The sequence below is a fragment of the Ambystoma mexicanum genome, chromosome 4q (assembly GCF_040938575.1).
Source record: "Ambystoma mexicanum isolate Mex_15411 chromosome 4q, UKY_AmexF1_1, whole genome shotgun sequence".
In the NCBI taxonomy this organism is placed as follows: Eukaryota; Metazoa; Chordata; class Amphibia; order Caudata; family Ambystomatidae; genus Ambystoma; species Ambystoma mexicanum.
In genome coordinates this window covers 27,361,380-27,383,567 of record NC_090928.1, presented here as the reverse complement: position 1 = coordinate 27,383,567, position 22,188 = coordinate 27,361,380, and the positions used below count along the sequence as shown (strand labels likewise).

General features: G+C 43.1%; 1 protein-coding gene across 1 annotated transcript in view; it reads left to right on the top strand.

The window, feature by feature from the left end:
• Positions 1-22,188, top strand: part of TMEM244 (transmembrane protein 244) — a 649,958-nt gene that overhangs the window by 532,288 nt on the left and 95,482 nt on the right. Inside the window, exon 5 of the mRNA XM_069607382.1 lies at positions 15,962-16,006. Within this exon, the coding sequence (XP_069463483.1) occupies positions 15,962-16,006 (45 nt within the window). The remainder of the gene's footprint in view (positions 1-15,961; positions 16,007-22,188) is intronic.

Below are 22,188 nucleotides of genomic sequence, written 5' to 3'. Positions count from 1 at the left end.
ACTACTGCTAACACTGCTCCTATAAATCCTCATATACTATCCAGAAACCATAGTAAAAAAAAGGTTTCTGCCACACAGTCCTTCAGAATCTAATAAGAACACAAGTGAAATCATCCACAACCCTTAAAACCTACCGTAGAAAATTAATCCTAGAAGCTCTCATAGACAGTGCAATCCTTCTCAAAAGGAAGTTATTTATTTTAGTTTTAAACAGGATGAAACCACTAACAAACCTAAGTACTAAACTACAAAAGAAACTTCTCAATAAACGGAATGTTAACAAAAATAACTTCTTAAATATCTGTGGAGGGGAATGGAGTCACACCCCGACCACAAAACCATATTTTAATGAAGAAGCATACAAACAAAACCAAACAAACACAATTGCCATCCATAGCAGTGGACGAGGATATGAAAAAATCAATAATACCATCATGGAACAAGAAACACTGCTTACAAAAGTATCCCCAGAAAACTCAGAATTACCTCTCCATTCGACTGAACCTGAACGTCTAGTATACAAATGGCCATGCATGTCAATTTGTAACATTCCCAACAAATCTTTCAAATCTTTACAGCAGTTCCTCAATCTGTATGTGAAAGGTAAAGACAAAATCAAAATGAAAGTGTTGCAAAATATGGATGCCTGGCCAGTGCGCAAATACACAGGACTACAAGGACATTCATTAGCTTGCATTTCAGGACCTATTTGCAAAAGCACCTTCCATGATATAAAAATGATAACAACACATCATTCAAATGTAAGAAATCTAGTGTATAAACTGTACTATGCTAAAAGTACACCCAAATACCTACAAGAAGAAATCGACCGTATCCAGAGAAAATATTTTGGAAGTGAAAGCCACTTACAAAATGCAATAGCTTTAGAACAGACTAGCAACAATTCTGCACATGGCAACCTTCTATTACACACATAGAAAAAATAAATACTGAAATTTTAAAGTACATCTACTGAAGTACCAAACCATGTGTGTGTGTGTTGCGGCAGAACTTTTTACAAAAGTAACACAAAAACTATAGACGTAACATACGAAATAGAAGACAATGAAGATTCCAAATGGTTTGAATTAGCTCTCTACCTTTTAGCAGAAAACAAATACAAAATAAGTGAACACTTAATATGTTGCAGTTGCTGCACTACAAAACTTGACAACAACCAAACTCCTTCACATGCTATCACAAATAACTTGGAATTATTCCCACTACCAAAACCCAAGCAACAACTCAATTTGTATGAGAGCATCTTAATTCAAACCGTAGACCCATTTCATGCACTAATACGCCTTCAACCAAAAACAGCAAAATTACCTCCCTATGAATTGGTGAAAGGCATTTGTGGCAAAGTAGTTTATTTACCATTAGATCTGACAGAAAATGTGCACACTCTAGCAGTGCAACGACAAATAGAGCCATCTTTAATTGTCTTAGTAAATGGTGTACCAAGAAAAGACAAAAAAATTTGGCAACAACTCGTGGACTTACATAAAGTTAGACAAGCCTTGCAATATCTGAAAGACAATAATGAATATTACAAAGAAATAAATATTGAAGAAAGCTTAAGGGAAACAACTGAAATAATTCAAGAGTCATCAGAAACTGGTCAATTTGAACTTCTGGATCCTGCTGCAGTTTCCACTCTTTTGGACCAATTTACAATTCATCCATTGCACTCTAATAACAGCATAGATGATGCACTAGAAACTTACCAAATGCAACAAACCAAAGGTTCACCAATGAGCATATGGGAAAAAAGTATAGAAGCACATAGTTTTCCTCTACTATTTCCTACTGGCAAAGGAGGAAGATACGATGATAGACCCACTCAGATAACAGCATCAGAATACCGCTCATTACGAATGTATTCTGAAGATCCCAGATTTAGACAAAATGTGGAGTACATATTCCACCTACTCTTTGAAAGTGAACTAGCAACCCTGTGTTACGGAGTTGCACACATATTGAAATCGGGAACCCACTTTCAAAATATGTCAGCTATGCAATTAATACAAAAAGTGCAAGAAAAAGATGACGTTTTACAATCAAAAATAACAAATCTGTTTGCAAACATGCGTGGTACAAAAGAATACTGGTGCCGACGTCATGGAGATGTACGTTGCATGATCAGAAACCGTGGACCACCCACTTGCTTTGTTACATTAAGTTGTACAGAATATGAATGGGAAGATTTACATGATTTCCTACGCATATCAAACAACAACAAAACCAACATAGATATACTAACACCTGGAGAACGTTGCTCTCTAGATCCTGTTAATGTTTCAAGATATTTCCACCATCGTTTCATTGCTATGCTACACTTTATTTGTAATAAAACCTGTCCTCCCCTCAGAGAAGTGCAACACTTCTTTTGGAGAAATGAATACCAAGCCAAAGGAGCACCACATATCCACATGCTTTTATGGATTAAATGTGCACCTAAATTTGGTCAGGACAGTGATGCCACAGTTGTGCAGTTCATCCAAAAATATGTCAATTGTGAAATCCCTTCACAAACGAGACATAGTGACCTTCATGGACAAATTGTACAATTTCAAAGACACAAATGTGGCAAATATTGTCGGCGCAAATACAAAAACAAAGGCGAATACTACACCAAATGCCGCTTTGGTTTCCCTAGACCAGTTACAGAAACAGGTGAAGTCGAACAACTTCATGTCTTCAGTTCGACATAATGTTAAAGGTAAATCACCTAAGAACAGGTATTACATAAAAAGAACAGAAGAATCAAAAATGCACAATATGTTACAGCCTACTTAACAAAAGCAGAAAAAACAGAGCTTCAAGACCTCTGGAATGACCTATCATAAGACAAAACACTATCTCCGAAATTGTACAGACTAGGCATAAAAATGCTCTCTCATAGAGAATGTGGCACCTATGAAGATGCACATCGTTTAACTGGTACTGCTTTGTATGGAAAATCTGAAAATATAGTATGGCTAAGTCTTGGTCCTGCTAAATCTAGAAAAAGAGTTCTCAAATCATATGAGGACATAGGAACAATAGCCAAAAATGATCCCAACAGCCAAGGCATTTTGAAAAACAATTTACAAGACATACTACCCAAACAGGAGTACCACTTTGGAAACCATGGGCCTCATTATAAGATTTGCGGAATGGGTTAACCAGCACCGCTAATGGTGGTGGACCCGTTAAAGCCATTCTGCAAAATTATGAGATCCCCTCGCGGGATTCGCTCTGCACGCCTGGTTTTACCAGACGTGCAGAGTGGGTCCCGCAAGGGGACCAGGGAGCTAACAATGGACTGGTCATAATCAGTCCGTTGTTAGCTCCCTCCCCCATTCCCATTGAGCCCTATGGGGGCTCAAGTGGGAATGGGAAAGGTTCGGGCCTGGGTTCCCTGTAGGAGTAATTACCGGCCCTCCAAACTCGGAATGGCCCAGTAATTCCCCATTCAGGGAACCCGGACCCGGATCCAATTTTGGAGGCAGCCATGCCGCAAATTGCGGCATGGCTACCTCCAAAGTCGTAATGAGGCCCCATGGGCCACATAGCCATGGGCCACATAGCCCAAAACTTTGCATACAAAAATAATATAAAACCCGATGAAAACAAAGGTAGATATAGAGTGACGGATTGTGAAGGCAGCTAGGTGAAACTTACCAAAAGAAGCTTAATTAATCATGTGAAAATGTCATTAAAAACTCCTCAACAGAAAGAACTATATTACATGTCCCTGCTACAATTTTTTAAACCATGGAGAAAAGAGGAAGAGATACTAGATAACTATGACTGCTATGAAGACGCTTTCAAAGCAAATGACAGCACTATCACTGATGTGAACTTTACGCAGTACAAAACAATGTTGCACAATGAACAGCAACACGAAGAAGAACTCAAGGCCAACTAGTTAAGGACACTTCCAACAGTAGTCAACCTTCTGTAACAGGAAGCCAAGAACTACTAGGACAGTCACTAATAGCAAATGAGGCAAAATTAGCTATGACAATTGTAGAAAACTCCATGTGTCACTATGAAGAAGATATAGAAGATTAACTGTACTACAATCAAAACTTAAAAAAGACCAGCGCCCCATTTTTGAAGAAGTAACAAAAGAAATCGCACATGGTGTACAACACAAAAATAAATAATGTACCTGTCAACATTACAAACCTATACTGATGTACGTCAGTGGTGAAGCTGGCTCAGGCAAAACATTCTTAATCAAAATCATCAGCAAGTTCCTTCAACAATTGACAAACAGCAAACTGTCAGCTGTTATTACTGCCCCCACAGGTTTAGCTGCCTACAACATAGGCGGTGTCACTTTGCACCGATTACTACTCCTTCCAGTAGGACACCAAAACAAATTAGACTATTACAAACTTTCTACAGAAACTGCAATGGAACTACGCAGAGTATTAAAACAAATGAAAATGCTACTAATAGATGAAGTGAGCATGGTCTCCAAGCTAATGTTGGCTTTGATTCACCTCAGATTACAAGAAGTGCTTAAAACAAACTACGAAGAACTCTTTGGAGGAAAACACATTATTGTTTTCAGAGATCTTCTGCAATTGACACCAGTGAAAGGTGAAGATATTTTTATAACCTTAGGACACAAACTCTGCCGTAAAACTGTTGGCAGCATAGGAAATGTCAACCTTTGGCAACATTTCTAATACAGCGAATTAACAGAAAACATGCGTCAATCTGCAGACCTCACTTACGCCAATATTTTAAAAAGTATTAGAGTTGGTGTACTATCACAAGAAGCACAAGCAATATTGAAAACCCGGCACATCCATTCACTTTATGGCGATAACGCATGTGCTACTGATGTTATGGAACAATTAGCGAACAAAAATGTCAATTGTATGGCCTTAACGCCAACTCTTGCAAGTTGTTCCGAATTCAATGAAACAATGTTAAAAAAAGAAATGCAACCAATAATTGAAATTTGCTCCACAGACAAACTGGACGTACATGGTATGACACTACCCATATGTCAACAAGCCACAACAAAACTAAATACCTTAGAAAATTCAATCTCCAACACAGCTGGGTTGGAAAAAATATTAAAATTATCCTTAAATTGTAGAGTAATGCTCAAACGTAACCTTGACGTGGAGTAAGGACTAGTTAATGGGGCACTGGGTACAGTTGTTGGCTTTCAAACATACCCACGTGACAACAACATTCAGTTTGTCAATATTCTCTTTGACAAACTTTCCGAAGTAAAAAGGATAGGGCGCTCAACAGCTCGAGTCCTTCTCTTCAAAGACATGTATGTACGTAGAGAACAATTTTCTCTAACTCTTGCATATGCAGGCACCATTCATAAATCCCAAGGTCTTGCCCTAGACAAAGCATTGATAGATATTGGGAACACAGTCTTTAAAGAAGGCATGAGCTACATAGCACTATCATGCTTACGTACACTTGACGGTCTATTTCTAATCAACTTTGATGCAAGTAAAGTAAACGCTGATATTCCTTGCATTTTAGAATACAATAGACTACGTTTACTGTACACCCCCATCTGAAATCATATCCTGTTCCACAAAAAGGAAAGCGTTGTAAAAGAAAACTAATTCAAACAGAAATGCATCCAAGACCAAAGTTTTAAGCAGTGAAGTTATAAGCCACTATGGGTTTTATATATATATATGAAATCCATGGTAGCTTATAACTTCAGGGCTTATAACTTTGGTCTTGTGTACATGGCCTTCGGCCATGCATCCAAGACTGTAGGTCCTGGCCAAAAGCACCACAACATATCACATTCATTGTGGCTTATAACTTTAGTACTTAGAATTTTGGTCTTGTGGACATGGCCTTCGGCCATGCACCCAAGACTCTAGGTCCTGGACACAACCACCGCAGTATATGAAACCCACGGTGGCTTATAACTTCAGTGCTTATAACTTCGGACTCTAGGCCCTGTCCACAACCACCTAATAGATATTCAATTCTATGGGTGCATCTATGGGTGTGATATGCTGCAGTGGTTGTGGCGAGGGCCTAGAGTCTTGGGTATATGGCCTACGGCCTAAGGCCTGCGGCCATGCACCCAACACTCTAGGCCCTGGCCACAACCACCACAGCATATCATAACCATGGTGGTTTATAACTCATTGTCACACCCAAAGAATGAAACATTTTAACTGCAGCATATACTCAATTTGCTCCCAAGACTCTAGGCCCTGCCCACAACCACCTCATAGATATTCGATTCTATGGGTGTGATGTGTGGGTGTGATGTGCTGTGGTGGTTGTGGCCAGGGCCTAGAGTCTTGAGTGCATGGCCTACGGCTTATAAACCCATGGTGGCTTATAATTCTACTCCTTATAGCATATCACACCCATAGTGGCTTATAACTTCAGTACTTATAACTTTGGTTTTGGGTGCATGGCTTTCAGCCATGCACCCAAGACTCTAAGTCCTGGCCACAACCACCACAGCATATCACACGCATTGTGGCTTATAACTTCACTGCCTACGGCCTGCAGCCATGTACCCAAGACTTTAGGCCCTGGCCACAACCACCACAGCATATCACACCCATTGTGGCTTATAACTTCACTGCCTACGGTCTGCAGCCATGTACCCAAGACTTTAGACCCTGGCCACAACCACTGCAGCATATCATACCCATAGTGGCTTATAACTCAGTATCACACCCATAGAATCAACATTTTTTACTGCAGCATGTACTCAATTTTAATGTCCGCTGACACCACGCATGTCCTTAGAACAGTTTCAATTTGCCTGCGCACAGCACGGACGGAAATACTATCCTTAGTACACCCCTAATTTTCAGTAATTAAAAACATCCCGGACAACGCGGGTATGGCGAATACATCAGTAGCACCTGCCGCCTAAACAAATACACTATTTCACCCATCTCTTACTCCCTAAACCTCCCCAAGCACTCTGACACACCAAAACACTCCCCAAAACTGCATTTTGAAGGGATTGTGTCCTCCGACGTATTCCTTATCTAAGAAATGTCCTTCCAGCTCTGCTGGCCTCTGAAATTTTTTCTCCATAGGGCGCTGCGCATCGACGTCCTCTCAGTCGATGTCCCTCGACAGCTGCCGTATTGACGTCGACGTAAACCTTGCCTATAAAGGCCGCGCGCAGCATCTGTTGCTCAGTTCTGTTTTTCCACGCTTACTCAGTGCCTCGGAATACCGTTGCTCAGTTTTGTCAGGTTAATCCTATTTACCTCGAGTTATTCGATCCGTACTCGATGGCTTCTTCGTCGGAACCGACAACTCCTCGGTCCGGCTTCAAAAAATGCCAAGATTGTGGGAAAAAGATGTCGCTGACTGACCCTCACAGAGTTTGTCTGTGGTGTTTGGGAGCTGAACACCATTGTTCAGAGTGCGAGGACTGTATGTCCATGACAGCTAAGGCCCTGAAGGAGCGTAGGGGGAAGCTGGAGAAAGGTAAGACTTTTAAAGCTTCTTCTTCCTCAACGAAGTCGAGACATTCGTCTCCTCGTCACCATTCGCGCTCCAGGTCTCGGAGTGGGTCCCATCACTCCTCGAGATCGAAGCACTCGAAGAGGAGACGTTGAAGATCCCCTTCTCCGTCTTCCTCTTCCTCTGTTTCTCCAAAGAGAATTCCTTGCCCCACGAAACATAGTTCCCGGGCTGAATGGGAGGAATTCCGCAAAAATATGATGTGCGTCTTCGAGAAAGCGGCCTCGACCCCCTCGAAGACTGCCGAGAGCGCTGCTCTGGTTGAAAGACCCGTAGGTCAAAAACGCTGCGAGTCGCAGTACCCGGCGAAGGAAACTTCTCGAGCGCGTCACGAACCCTTGAGTAGGACTATGACCTCAAAAAAAAAAGAAGGTTCCGTCGACGCCGAGGACGGTGTCTTCGACGCCTTTGTCGAAGGGACCTTCGACACACGGGTCTGTCGACTCGACACCGGCGTCGACGCCAAGAAAAGTCACGGTTACGACACACCCAGTGGCTATCCCCAGGTCCTCAATATCGATGGCGTCGAGATTGTTGAGCAGAATCCCAATTCTGTCGAGGTCATCGATGCCTCCGCCTTTGTTTTCGATGCCACGCTCGAAGCCTTCGACGTCGCCGTCGACGACATCGACGTTTTCGAGGCCGATTATGACAAGTTTGGCACCCTCTGCCTTGGAGATGGGGTTTACACCCTTTATGAGTTCAGAACAATTGAGAACTATGTCCTCAATTATGGAAGAGGGTGAATTGTCTGAACAGGAAGACACATTTGAATTTCTGTAACCCCAATTAGAGAGGAGTTTTCCTCTGAAGAACGCAGGTTAAAGGATCTTCATGATTCCTTACATGAGGCAAGTGGGTTAGACACTACCCCTGAGGTGGAGTTTGCTAGGCCAGACCCGGGGGAGCATGCTGAAACCCCCCTATAGAGCCTTAATGGCCAGGATCACAGAGTTTATGGGGTGGTCTGCACCTTCACAGTCTTTCCAACAAGATGACCTCACGGATATTCTTGACAAAGGCCCACAGGAGGATCCTGTAGTGCCCTTTCATAAAGCTCTTCAGAGGAAGATTATGACGAACTGGGAAACCCCAGATGTCGTCCCGGCAGTAAATAAAAAACTGTCTACAAAATACAGGGTATCTTCTACAGACCTGGAGTTTTTGTCAAAACACCCATCCCCAGAAAGTCTGGTGGTACAGGCAGCATCTTCTACTGATGTCAAGACTGCTTACCCTACCGTCCCACAGGACAGGGACGATAAAAAATATGATGCTATGGCAAAGAAAATTTTTTTTGGCATGTAGCATGGCGTTAAAATCTGTTAATGCTACTTGCACCCTTGCTAGATTCAGCCATACACTTTGGGAGTGTGCTTCTACAGCGGCTGACTGCATCCCGGAGGGAGAAGAAAGGGAGGCGTTCCTGAATATCATACAGGACGGTAAAGACGCTATGTGCGAATCCCTCCAGACGGGCATTGATTCGGCTGACAGTATCAGCAGAGCAATGGTGGCAAGTACAACAACCAGGATATTCGCTTGGTTGAGAAAGTCTGGTTTTACCCCAGATGTGCAAGCCAGGCTCTTGAACATGCAATTCGATGGCTCTTCTTTGTTCGGGAAAAAGGCGGATGACAGTTTAGAGAAACTGCAAACTTCAAAAGCAGCAGCAAAATCCCTAGGTGCTGCAATCCTTCAGACACCTTTTCGTCCCACAGGAACCTCTGCGAGGGGCAAGTCCTTTCGCTTCTACTCCGCATTCGGAAGAGGTAGAGGATGACCGGCTCAAAGGGGACAAAGAAGAACTACCCGAGGTGGACAGGGTAGATATTCAAAAGCCGCAGCAACAGCAGGTGCCTCTTTACCATCGGCATCTGCATCAGCCGCCCCAAAACCACTCTGAGGACTTCCCTCACAGGGCACCTGTAGGAGGCAGGTTGACTCAACATCTGGTGGAATGGCAGGCTATCACGTCTGATGCTTGGGCATTGGAAACAGTTGCCCGAGGTTACTGCCTGCCTTTCCTACGCATACCTCGGAGTCATCCACCGGGGATCAGCTCTCAGAAAGCTCCAGATCCGCTCCTCTTGCAGGAAATTTTGGACCTGCTAGAGAAAGGTGCCATAGAACTGGTACCTGTAGCGGAGAGGAACAAGGGCTGGTACTCCCCTTACTTTCTCATTCCAAAGAAAGACGGAGGACTGAGACCCATCTTGGACTTGCGAGAATTGAAAAAATTCCTCAGGAAAGACAAATTCAAGATGGTCACTCTTTCTCAGATCCTCCATTCCCTTCAGTTCCAGGACTGGTTGGTATCTCTGGACCTTCAGGACGCTTATTTCCATGTGCCTATCCATCTCAAACACAGGAAATACCTGAGGTTCGCAATTGGCAACTCTCATTATCAATTTCGAGTGCTGCCATTTGGGCTGACCTCCGCCCCGAGGGTCTTCACCAAGTTAATGTCGGTAGTGGCAGCAAGTCTAAGGAGGGAAGGGATTCACGTCTACCCCTACCTGGACGATTGGTTGATCAGGGCTGTATCTTCGGAACAAGCTCAGATCCAGCTAAATCACGTGTGCCACTCCCTTCACAAACTGGGCTTCTCCCTCAATTTAAAGAAGTCACAAATGATACCATCGCAGAGACTCCAGTTCATCGGAGCGATCCTGGACACTTCTCTGGGAAAAGCCTCGCCACCAGAGGTGAGGGCTCAAGATATTCTACAGATGGTTACCAAGTTGCAAGATGCCCAACGTCTCCCAGCCTTCGACTTTTTGAGGTTGCTAGGCCTCATGGCATCCTGCATTTTCCTAGTGCCAGAGGCTCGCCTGAGAATGAGATCCCTCCAGTGGACACTGAGGACTCAGTGGTCACAATTCTCAGGGAGAATGACAGATCTTCTTCAGGTTCTCGACAGGGTGGCTCGAGACCTTCAGTGGTGGGCCTGTCAGGAGAACATTCTGAAAGGAGAACAGTTTTGGCAACCCTGGCCGGAGATAACAGTAGTCACGGATGCCTCACTCACGGGGTGGGGAGCCCACGCCAACGACTTGACCATCAGCGGTCGTTGGTCTCCATCGGAGTCCAGACTACATATCAACCTGTTAGAACTGAGAGCCATCAGACTTGCGCTAAAGGCGTTCCTGCAAGCTGTACAAGGGAAAAATGTCCTGATAATGACGGACAACACGGTGGCCATGCATTACCTCAACAAAAGAGGAGGCGTAGGATCACTACCCCTGTGCAGAGAGGCGATGCAGCTCTGGTTTTGGGCAATCCAAGAAGGAATCTCTCTATCGGCAGTTCACCTAGCCGGAGAGAAGAACTTGACAGCGGACGCTCTGAGCAGGCAGAGCACAGTCTCCCACGAGTGGGAACTAGCTCAGGAAGTCCTTCAAGAGATCTTCGCCCTTTGGGGAACCCCTCAGGTGGATCTGTTCGCCACCAGCGTCAACAGGAAATGCGATCTGTTCTGCTCAAGGGAATTTCCCCCGAGAGGAGCTCTGGGAGACGCGTTCATAGTGGACTGGGAGTTTCCGCTTCTGTACGCGTTCCCACCGGTCCCTGTCATTCCTCAAATGATCAGGAGGTTGAGAAGATTCCGGAGAACCATGATCCTAATTGCCCCGGATTGGGCCAGGAGAACATGGTACCCGGACCTTCTAGACTTGTCCATCTGCCCTCCAATTCGACTTCCACTCAGAGAGAACCTACTCTCACAGAAGGGAGGTCAGGTTCTCCATCCAGACATCAAAACCCTCAACCTTCACGCTTGGCTTCTGAAAGGCTGAGGTACAAGGATTGGGACCTCCCTGATGATGTTATGGAGGTGTTGCTTTCGGCAAGGAGGCCAGCAACAAAGTCTCTATACCGCTGCCGTTGGAACAGATTTTGCAGCTGGTGTAGAGAACAGAATATCGACCCCTTTTCATGTGGTACACCAATGGTTTTGTCCTTCCTACTATATTTGGCGAATTCAGGCCTTCAAGTTGGCACCATTAAGGGCTATCTCGCAGCGCTATCCATCTTTAAGCGCAATGCGGAAGAACCATCCTATTTCAAGTTACCCTTGGTAATACAGTTTCTAAAGGGGTTAACCAATGTTTATCCCCCAAGACCATTCCAAGTTCCCCTATGGGATTTAAACTTAGTCCTAACTTTCCTGATGGGCACACCTTTCGAACCACTCCATTCTTGTTCGTTAAGATTCCTTACCCTTAAAACTGTTTTATTAATAGCGCTTACATCTGCTAGGAGGGTGAGCGAATTACAAGCTCTTTCTTGTAAACCCCCTCATACAATCTTTCACAAAGACAAAGTTGTCCTGCAAGTGAAGCCTAATTTCCTCCCAAAGGTGGTTTCTGAATTCCATATCACTCAGAAGATTACCCTACCATCTTTCTATCCTCCTCCTCATCCGGGGAAAGAGGAAGAGAGGTTACACAGGCTGGACCCTATAAGGGCTTTAAGTTTTTACATCAGTAGACTAGCCAGGATAAGACAGGCAGACCAGCTGTTTGTAGGTTACGCAGGCCACAAGCTGGGGTTACCAATAACCAAGCAGACCATTTCCAGATGGATCATTCTAGCCATTTTGGAATGTTATAAACTGGCAGGGAAAGAGCCCCCTCAAAACCTTAGGGCTCATTCGACCAGAGGTATTGCAGCTTCATCGGCCCTCAAAAGAGGTGTGCCGGTTAAAGACATCTGTGCGGCCGCTACATGGTCGTCTGTCCATACCTTTACACGATTTTACAACTTGGATTCCTCCTCCAGTCAAGAGACTAGGTTTGGAAGGGCTGTACTGCACTCTATTCATCAATAGAAGACAGCGTGAAGTCAGTACTCCCTCCTCCAATAATAGAATACTGCTATGGGAGCCTATCTAAGATAAGGAATACGTCGGAGGACACAATCCCTTCGAAGATCAAGTTACTTCTTACCTTGTAACGTTCTTTCGACGGGATGTTCCTCCGACGTATTCCTTATCGACCCTCCCATCCATCCCCGCAGTTTTACTTCCCTTGTTGTTGCAGCTTACGCTCCTTCAGGGTGATTAGTCTAGTCCAGAGAGAAATACTGTGGGCTACAAAACGGAACTGAGCAACGGACGCTGCGCGAGGCCTTTATAGGCAGGATGACGTCGACGTTGATACGGCAGCTGTCGAGGGACATCGACTCGGAGGACGTCGATGCGCAGCGCCCTCTAGAGAAACATTTTCCGAGGCCAGCAGAGCTGGAAGGAGATATCTAAGATAAGGAATACGTCGGAGGAACATCCCGTCGAAAGAACTTGACAAGGTAAGAAGTAACTTGTTCTTTGCCTCTGTTTGCCTCCGCACTGTCGGCGGATCCAAGATGTTGGGTGCATCCGAACAATCTGACGCACATCACGCCTCACTCCAGCCAATCGGCTCACATGTCGTGTGTCCACGGTTATGATGCAAGCCCATTAGCCAATCGTTACTTTGTCCACGGAGCGAACAGGGAAGTGTCTCCGCGGAGCGGACATAGATATCACTAATTTTTTGAGACATACTTTTTGGTCTTTTTAAAGAAAACTACTGGATGGATTGGCACCAAATTTACAAAAGCACGCTTTCAGGACCAAGCTCCTGCCGCAAATTTGGTGAAAATCCGTCCATCGGTTTGGGCTGTAGGCGTGTGCAAAGTTTTTCCCCCATTCAGTCTATGGGAAAAAAAAGACGATTTGGGACCCCCTATAACTTTTCCCCCACTGGACCAAACATCACCAAACTTTGCAAAAGTATTTGGAGTGGCCCATATACTTGGTTTGCAAAGTTTGGTGAGGATTCGTCCAGGGAGAGCGAAGTTATAAGCCGCCCAAAAAGTGCTCTTCCTATGGATGGAAACAGCAACATAACCATAACTACACAGCCACTACTGTGGCTGTGTAACATATATATATATATATATATATATATATATATATACATACAGGGCATGCGGTAGCGGCCCTGTAGTTATGGTTAAGTTGCTCAACTCATAGAAATAACACTTTTTGGGCGGCTAATGACTTTGACTCCCCCCGGATAAATCCTTACCAAACTTTAGGAAAAAATAGTATATGGACCCCTAAGTTATAGGGGGGGTCCCAAAGTGTATGTAAATCTGCATAGACGCAATGGAAAACATATTTTTTCCTTGCGCCTACAGCCCAAACCGATGTACTGATTTTTACCAAATTTACACTAGGAGCATCAGCTTGGTTTCCGAAAGCTTGCTTTTGTCAATTTGGTGTAAATCAGTTCAGTAGTTTTTTTTAAAAAATGGGCAAAAAGTAGGTCAAAAGAATTGGGATATCTTGGTCCGGTTCGTGGACTAATTTCCTGATTTGTAGTCCATAGACACGTCTGGATCAATCAGGGAGCAAGGTGACGTCTGCGGACATCGTACACGCATGCTAATTGGATGTTTAAAAATGTGATCTGCGTCATATTTTTTTAATGGTCGCCATTTTGGATCTGCTTTCAACCGCCGGTGTCTGCGCATAGCGCAGTGAGGAAAAAGTGTGGAAAACACATTTGGGGTTATTTCGTGGCCGAAAGAGGGCCTGGAAATGGTGCTGGAGTAGAATAAAGTTAATATGGAGCTGTTTTTATAGGTGAAATAAAGGTTTGCAGGTGCCGCCGAGTCCACGGACATCACTGCTGACCGCAGACCGTGCAGTGAGAAAAAGGTCTGGAAAACCAATTTTGGGTTATTTGGTGGCCAAAAGAAGGCCTGGAAAGGGAGGGGGTTGGAATAAAGTTGATATGTAGCTATTTGTATAGGTGAATAAAAGCGATGCAGGTGCTGCCGAGTCCATGGTCAACTTTAGTGTCCACGGACGTCTTTGGGAGAGGGGAGGTTTTGTGTGAGTCTTGTTCTTTGAAGGTGCATTGTACCTACATGTTATATGGTTTAATTATATTGTGGTGGTTGTGGCCAGTGTAGGTAGAAGGGCTGCCCTGTGCAACGGTGTCCGCACACACTGCAGCAGTGCATGGACCCACATGTGCCATCCAGGTCTTTTAAGGATGCCTGACATGTAAAGAAGACATTGAGGGACTAGGTAATCAGGTTTTGTGGTTGTGGTTGTGGAGGAGGAGTTGAAGTGTACAACAGTACAGGATAGGAAGTCTTTTATTTGTTGTGTGCAGTGAAGATGGCTGTAGCTATGGCTATGAAGAGGCAGAGTGTGTGTATGGTGGGATATTCTTGGATCCATTATTTGAAGGTTTATACTGACTCTTGTGGCATCTCTGCTACTATTGGATTGGAAGAAGAGGAGGTTTTGTGGTATGAAGATTGTGGAATTAAAGTTATGGAATGTAAACGAGCGTCCCCCTAGTCCGCCAACAGCTTCCTCCCAAGCTCACCCAATTAGTCACATCACTTGGCCTACATCTTAAGCCACAGCATTTTATCATTTTTCAAAGCCTCCAAGTCTCCAAATCTATTCGTGGCCTTGCTACCTCCTACTTGGCAACCTCTGCGGCATACGGCACTGCTCCATGAACCCTATCTTCTAACACTCTCCCCAGTCTGTTTGTTCCTTTCCCTCCCCCTACATCCTCTCACTTTTGCTCTTTCCCCACATTTAAATCAATACTCAAACTCCACTTCTGGCACCTGGAAGGAGCGCTCACCCTGTCTCACAACATAAATCCTATGAACCCTCCACTGGTGCATTTATTGTCAGCTGCCTGAATATCTGTGTATACGATACAGATTCCATATCTGTCTGCAGTCTTTCTGCAGCCCCACCATCATTAATGCAACTCTTTCTAGGGCTGCCCAGCCGACCATTTGATACTCTGTGTTTTGTCCTCCTTAATAAACACAAACTAGAAATAAAAAAAACTCTAAATTAAATTCTTAAATCAATATTTTAGATCCAAATATAAAAAGAAAAATATTCCTATTCAAATTGTGCTCTATTTTAACTGGAATAAATGTCCTACATTCTTAATGATGCCTATTATACCAGCCTCTTTAGCTTTGCTTTTAACTTCCATGAATCCCAGATACGCTATGTTGCCTTGAAGTGTTCTCAAACTGCAGAGTTTCAATATTTTTAACTTGCATGAACATGTGTGTAGTTGGAGGCTTTCATGACCAGTGAGGTCCACAATTAAGGATTAATGTGTACCGAGATTCTATCATGCTTGATACAGCACTTTCTTGTTCACACACGTCTCAACAATGAAAAATAACATTTTTGAAGGCAGGCACACTGAGGACTGAGATCAAAAGTTTGAGGAAGTGCAAATGGACAAGAGGAGTAATATATGCAAATAAATATACGTCTATTGAAAGCTGAATTGAGAGATGTTTAACATGTTTTGGAGCAATACCACTTCCGTTGCATTGTCAGCAAATGGGAGGTTGAAAATAACAGATGTGAACGGATAAGAAACAACTGCATCCTTAATGTTCCTACTTTTCTTCCATACAGTTATGCAAGAATTTCCCAAGATGGCACATTGGTGGGTTGCATTAGGTACAGTAAAACATGTTTACCTCTTTGTTACATTTTTAAAAGTTCTTCTTTTTTGGTGTGCGTGTGTGCGTGTGATTAACAAAACTAACAGTAATCGCTTTTCAATTATATGGTCATTAATGCTTGCAAGATTCTATTGAACGATTATTTTGAGCACCTACTATTATTTTGAGCACCTACCTACATAACTGTATTTTTTTAAATATTCATTTATTTCAGTGTCTTAGTTTACAGACAACCTTCCACTGATTCAAAGGCATTTTTAATCCAATTGGGTATATTCTGCAATACCAATTTGCTGACAAATAATTACTGTTACAAATATTAATGAAATGTATTTGACATTTGTCTTAAGATCCTTGATATTATATAGAAATCTATTAAAATACTAAACCGCTAAATCATTAAATCTTCGACAATATATTAATAGATGTTTTGAAGTTTCAATAATTAAATCATTATTACAAATGTAGCATATGCGTAAATGACATAGAATCTTCAGCTGTGCATCCAGTATTTCTTTAGTTAATAGATTTAACCTAAATGTCATATACTTTCTTGCAATCGTTCTATTAGGGTAGCTACATAATATATAGATCTGTTCTGAAAGATCCTTAGGGAAGAAATGAATATATTCAATGGATAAATTACTGTTTTTTTAAATATGTGAATAATCATTTCTCCATTCCCATAATCATATTTTTAAGCATTTCATTTGTATATATGGGATTGTTAAAATCACTTTCCTTTACACCAAGCTTCCTCATGAATACCTCACATTCATGCATAAATAATTCCAGGCTAGGATTAAGATTGAAACCTACAGCCTTATTTATAATGTCACTATCCCTATTTTCCACATCATATTTAAATTCTGCACACAAGCAAAGCGTTCTAATTAGAGTACTTGAATACAATGTTTGAATTTAAATTCCGATCTAATTTATCTCGACTACAAAGCATTGCTGTTTCCTGAAAAGAAAACTTAAATTGCAACTCTCCTATTCTGAAAGACACTACATTTCTTATATTGGAGAAACTGCAGTTTGATGTCATATATAGGAGACATGTTTGTCTCGTTTGACAGAACAAGTGAATGCTGTGAGCAAGTCCTATTTTATTTATCAGTTTTTTTTTGCTCGATCAGAGTAGAACTTAATTTCTTAAAAATGATACCCGCTAGGGTTTTAGTCATCTGTTTTTATTGTTATGTTCACATATGCTTCTTGATGTTATTGTATTATTTGAATTAGCAAATGTCTAAATGGAAATGTAATAGTTTAGTTCAACATTCACTGTTTTTTTCTCCTATGTTTAGTTTATTTGACACAAGAGGTTTCAGTGCTAGTTTGCAAATCTCTAGTCAGAATTCCTTCTGTCTCTTCATGTATTATTATGTTTTCTTTCTGGGGAAGTGTTAGACTAGGAGAGGGGCCGGGGGTAGGATGTGTCGAATATATTTTGGGGTTATACCTATCACTTTGTGGTATTTTCATTATGGTGGTATTTAGTGGTCGCTTCTAGCGATAATACATTGTAGCAACTTGTTGGGGTATTTTTACAATGGTGAGACTGACTTCAGAATATTTCCCAACACCTGTTTTTACCAGGGTCACTCACCAGACAGAAGACTGAACTTAGTACACCTGGGTCAATGGTTTGTGCTTCCTCGTGGAATCTTATGTACAATGCCACAAATATGCCCTTTTGGCTGAGTTTCACAATTGAAAACAGGTAAATTGAAATACTGCACATTCATTCACTTTCTAGTTAGGCAGTTCACAGCAGCTACTTTACTTGGAAACATTTCTTATCGCGCACTTCTCTGTTTGTGCAGATCGAATAAAATAACTGACTGCAGAAAAAATGCACCAAGGCTACAAGTGACTTGGTAATGTGTTAATTATTTTCGTAACAGATAAACATGCAATTTGCACATAGTACAGTTGTGTGCTTTCAGCAGTGCCAAGTCTTGTCACTTGACCTTGCTATCATGGAACTTGGCAAGATAAATACATTTTGAAAACAAGAAAATAAATCAAACTTTTCTAAGTGCATGCACGTTTAAAAATAGACATCACCTAAAATGAAATTACCTAACTAGCTGACCTCACTCAAGACAGCAAATCCTCACTTGAACTAATATTTACCCCAAACTGTTGGCAATTTTTTCTGATTCAGTTTCGCATGGAAATCCTCATCAAACTCTCAGCCTGTCTTCCAGCTCAGATGAGGAACCCCCACATCCGATGGCCTGGCAGCACTGGATTCCGTTTGCCTGCCAGCACCCTGCACAGCACCCGAAGATGTCTGACCTAGCTACTCCCTCTCAACCCCTTTTATTACTTCTTCCAGCCACTCAAAAAACATTCCTTCCCTTGCAGATCATCCCTCTGAAACCACGTGATTCCATTGTTGGAGAGCAAGAAGATACATCTCTTCTTGAATTTCCTGCTCACACAATGGCCTTTTTAGTAGAACTGAACCTCACATTTTCATCACCCAGCATGAACCCAGCCTGCACTTTTACTTTTCCATTGAAAAAGAGCATCATGCAGTTTCCAAATCTGTCTTCAGTTTATTTCCACATAGATTAATTTGCACTAAATGTTATTAAGGGACAGGTTACTGGGATTGGATTAGTATGTTAATATATTACTATTGGATTTCGTGCAACTCAGTCCTGAAATAATATGCAATTTTAAGCATGTGCTCTGTGTTCTGTGCATTTTCTATCATGCGCCTTATGCATTGGCAGCCATGTGCCTTGCACATTTCTGCATCTCTGTCTGAGACTCACACTACAGTTACATGTGCAGTACTACACTACATTACTGAGCTACATGTGCATGCTAAAATAATAAGCCCCTACCATTCAAAGCCCCTGCAATTTGGAGCCCCTACTCCTACAGATGGGACATCTCTTTCACTATCCACTGCAGCTTATGTAAGTTAAAAACACATTATATGAACCATCTAGCATATCTCAAAGTGTGCATCCACAAGCAGACAAAGCTGTTGTGAGCATTTTAGGTTTCCTCACAGTTCACAATAATTACATAGTGATGCAGTTTTTACATTCAGACATGATAATGAGGGTCAGACCTCTGCCAACAGCGAACATAGTGTAACAACTTGAAAGCACTTACTGCCATATGTAAGAGATCTGGAACAATAGTCAGAATGAAGAGGCTCTATGCAATGTTGTTGATCAGTTTTATCTACACCTCAGGCTCAGGAACTTTGATTAATGCAAAGTTCAAATTCCACTGGGCAAAGGTTAGTTTACACTGTCTAGGTGCCTAATTTACAAAATGTTTACTGCAGCACAACATGACTTTGCGCCCCAAAAGTAGTCTTTTCACTGTGCTAAACACTATTTTCCGATTCACAGATCAGACTTTGTGCTGGTCCTTCCCACTTAGCGCCCTGTGCAGAATATAACTGAACGTGCAGGAGGAGCCAACATGAAGAAGAAAAATGGGGCGGAACATGCAAAGAAAATTACAATAACGTAGGCAGGAGGAGGGAGGTACCATGAAAACAACAAACACGCCACATGAAGCGCTACGTAAACCCCTTTCACAGAAACAATTGCCCTATCACTTTGACTGCAAAGGAGAACGATCCTAGCGCCACCTGCTGCAAAGCACACAGCGCTATGAAAGCCCACGTATAAAAAGTGCAATACCATCCCAACAAACATACAATTGTCACAATGCCGGATCATACATTGCTAGCACTGATATTACTACATGGAAGGAGGAGGGCCATAATCTTCTATCCACCAATAGCAATGTTTGGGATGCCAGATGAGGAGGTGTATGGAAGATATCTCTTCCCTCCCATGTCATCCTAGACCTGGTCAGGGAGTGGGAGAATTACCTGGTGTCACCCACTAATTGCTCACAGGCTGTGACACCTCTGGTGAAAGTGGTATCAGCCTTACACTTCCTGGCCACAGGATCATTCCGGTGTACCACAGTCATTGTTAGGAGTATATCAAAGCCCACACAATCAAGGTGCTTCTACAAGGTCTTGCGCTACATCCTAGCACATGTGCATAGGCACATTCAGATGCCACATGCACTGGAGGAAAGGCAGAGAGTGTGCCAAGAATTGTATGCAGTTGCACAATTTACCCGGGTCCTGGGAGCGATTGACTGCACCCATGTAGCGCTGCAACCCCCCCGAGAGACTGAGATCATATATCGCAACAGGAAACATTGGCATTCCATAAATGTGCAGGTGATCTGTGATGCCAACGGACACATCTTGCATGTGAATGCCAATTACCCAGGATGCATGCATGATAGCTACATCTTGAGTCAATCCCCTATACATTAACCCCTGCCACCGGGAACATTTGGCAACACCTGGCTCATCAGTGAGTAGGTGTCAGTGAAATTTCCACCCACGAAGTGAAAAGTGTGGAATTCGCACTGGAATCCGCTTCTGCCTGTTCAGCCAAATTTTGATTTTTCTTTTATGGTTTTGCACGAAGCGCAGTGTTTTGTTCCCATATTGGTTTCACGTAGAGCGACAACGGTCTTTTTTCGATCCGTGCTAGTTTCGTGCAGCAACACGAGAAACTTTGTGCAGTTCTTTTTTGATCTGTGGTATTTTCATGCTGCAGCACAAGAAACTTTGCATGGTTTTCCCTATTCCAAGCTAGTTTCATGCATCGACACAAGAAACTTTGTGCTGGCTCCATTTTGATGCATACTAGTTTTCATGCAGTAGCATTAGAAACTTTGCACCATTTTTGTTCGATTCATACTAGACTTGTGCAGCAGCACAACATATTTTGTGCCTGGAGGTGTCTCACTTACTAGTCGTGGGGGTGGACCAGTGCAGGAGGATCACCTGGGTGAGGTGTCTTCGGGGAGTGCAAGTTGGACACAGACGGGTGAGACGTGGTACCCCCTCCCTTATGACACCTTTTCCCCATCCTACCCGTAGGATATCTAGAAGCTCAACCCTCCCCCTTTCTTAACACAAACACTTTCTCACAGACAAATTACCATGAAAGACAACGGACTAACACCAGAGCTGTATACCTGACATGTCCCAACACAAGGGTCAGGCAGACTCATGCAATTGTTGATAATTACACCCACCTGACTTCCCTTCCGTTTCCAAATAGGGATAAAAGGCAGACCACGAAAGCACATGCTTAGCACGACCAACCGCATTAGGGCAGAGCTATTCCAGGATGGCAGTTCAAATGGAGGAGAAAGGTGGTGAGACCTGAAAGGATGACGAGGAGGGAATTGCCCTTGCCCTTTTCAAAACAGACCTGCGGAACCTCTGAGAAGGGAAACGTAAAACCGGGAATTGCAGCTGGCGAATGGTGCAAAGGATGTCAGCAGTAAACGGGACCCTCCTACACTGATATCCAGGGTAGAAAGAAGTGGTTGCTATCGTGGTACCGTCCTTGACTCCAGAGGCAGGACAAGCCAACAGAGTTTGACACAGCCGGTTAGTCGGAAGAGCAAATAATAGACCGGACTGTGTGGGGCTCAAGGTTAACAGTATATGAAGAAAGAAGACTAATAAACAAAGGTCCTTTGTAAGCCCAAATTGGTATCAGTGCTAGAGTTGTCTGGCGCCACGTGAGCACTCATCTAAAGGACTCTGACTGGTACCTTGCTTCTGAACAAGGAGAATGTGTTGAACAGAAAAATTGAAGTGGTCCTGCAGCATGTTATGTTAAATCCTGTGCATAGTCGAAAGTCTTCTGTTGTTGTAGAAACTATAACTTGGGGAGAACGGCATGAGGTGTTGAGGTGGTCATACAAGGGTCAAGCCAATCCCCTTGTACAATCAAAAGTCCTTGGCACATTGCAGAAGTCTCTGAAGAATAGGAGAGTGTGAACCCTACTAAAGGGAAGTGTGAAATGGGTGTTTGAGCCTGGATGAGGGGAACGCTGTGTGAACTGTGATACTTTGAAGTACGCACTTGCCAGAGAATAACAGAGTTACCCAGCGAGACGTGATCACCCCTCGGAAGTCTTTGTTTGAACTTGCAAGTGCTTTAGGAGGCCGACGAATGAGGATCTGAGCCCAGATATGCGGGACCTAACTAACCTGGATGGTGGTTTAAAAAGAAATGTTTTGAATATTACGAATGGTAGGATTGTGATTGAAAGGCAGTAGTGAACCCGACTGAGGGACGTCAA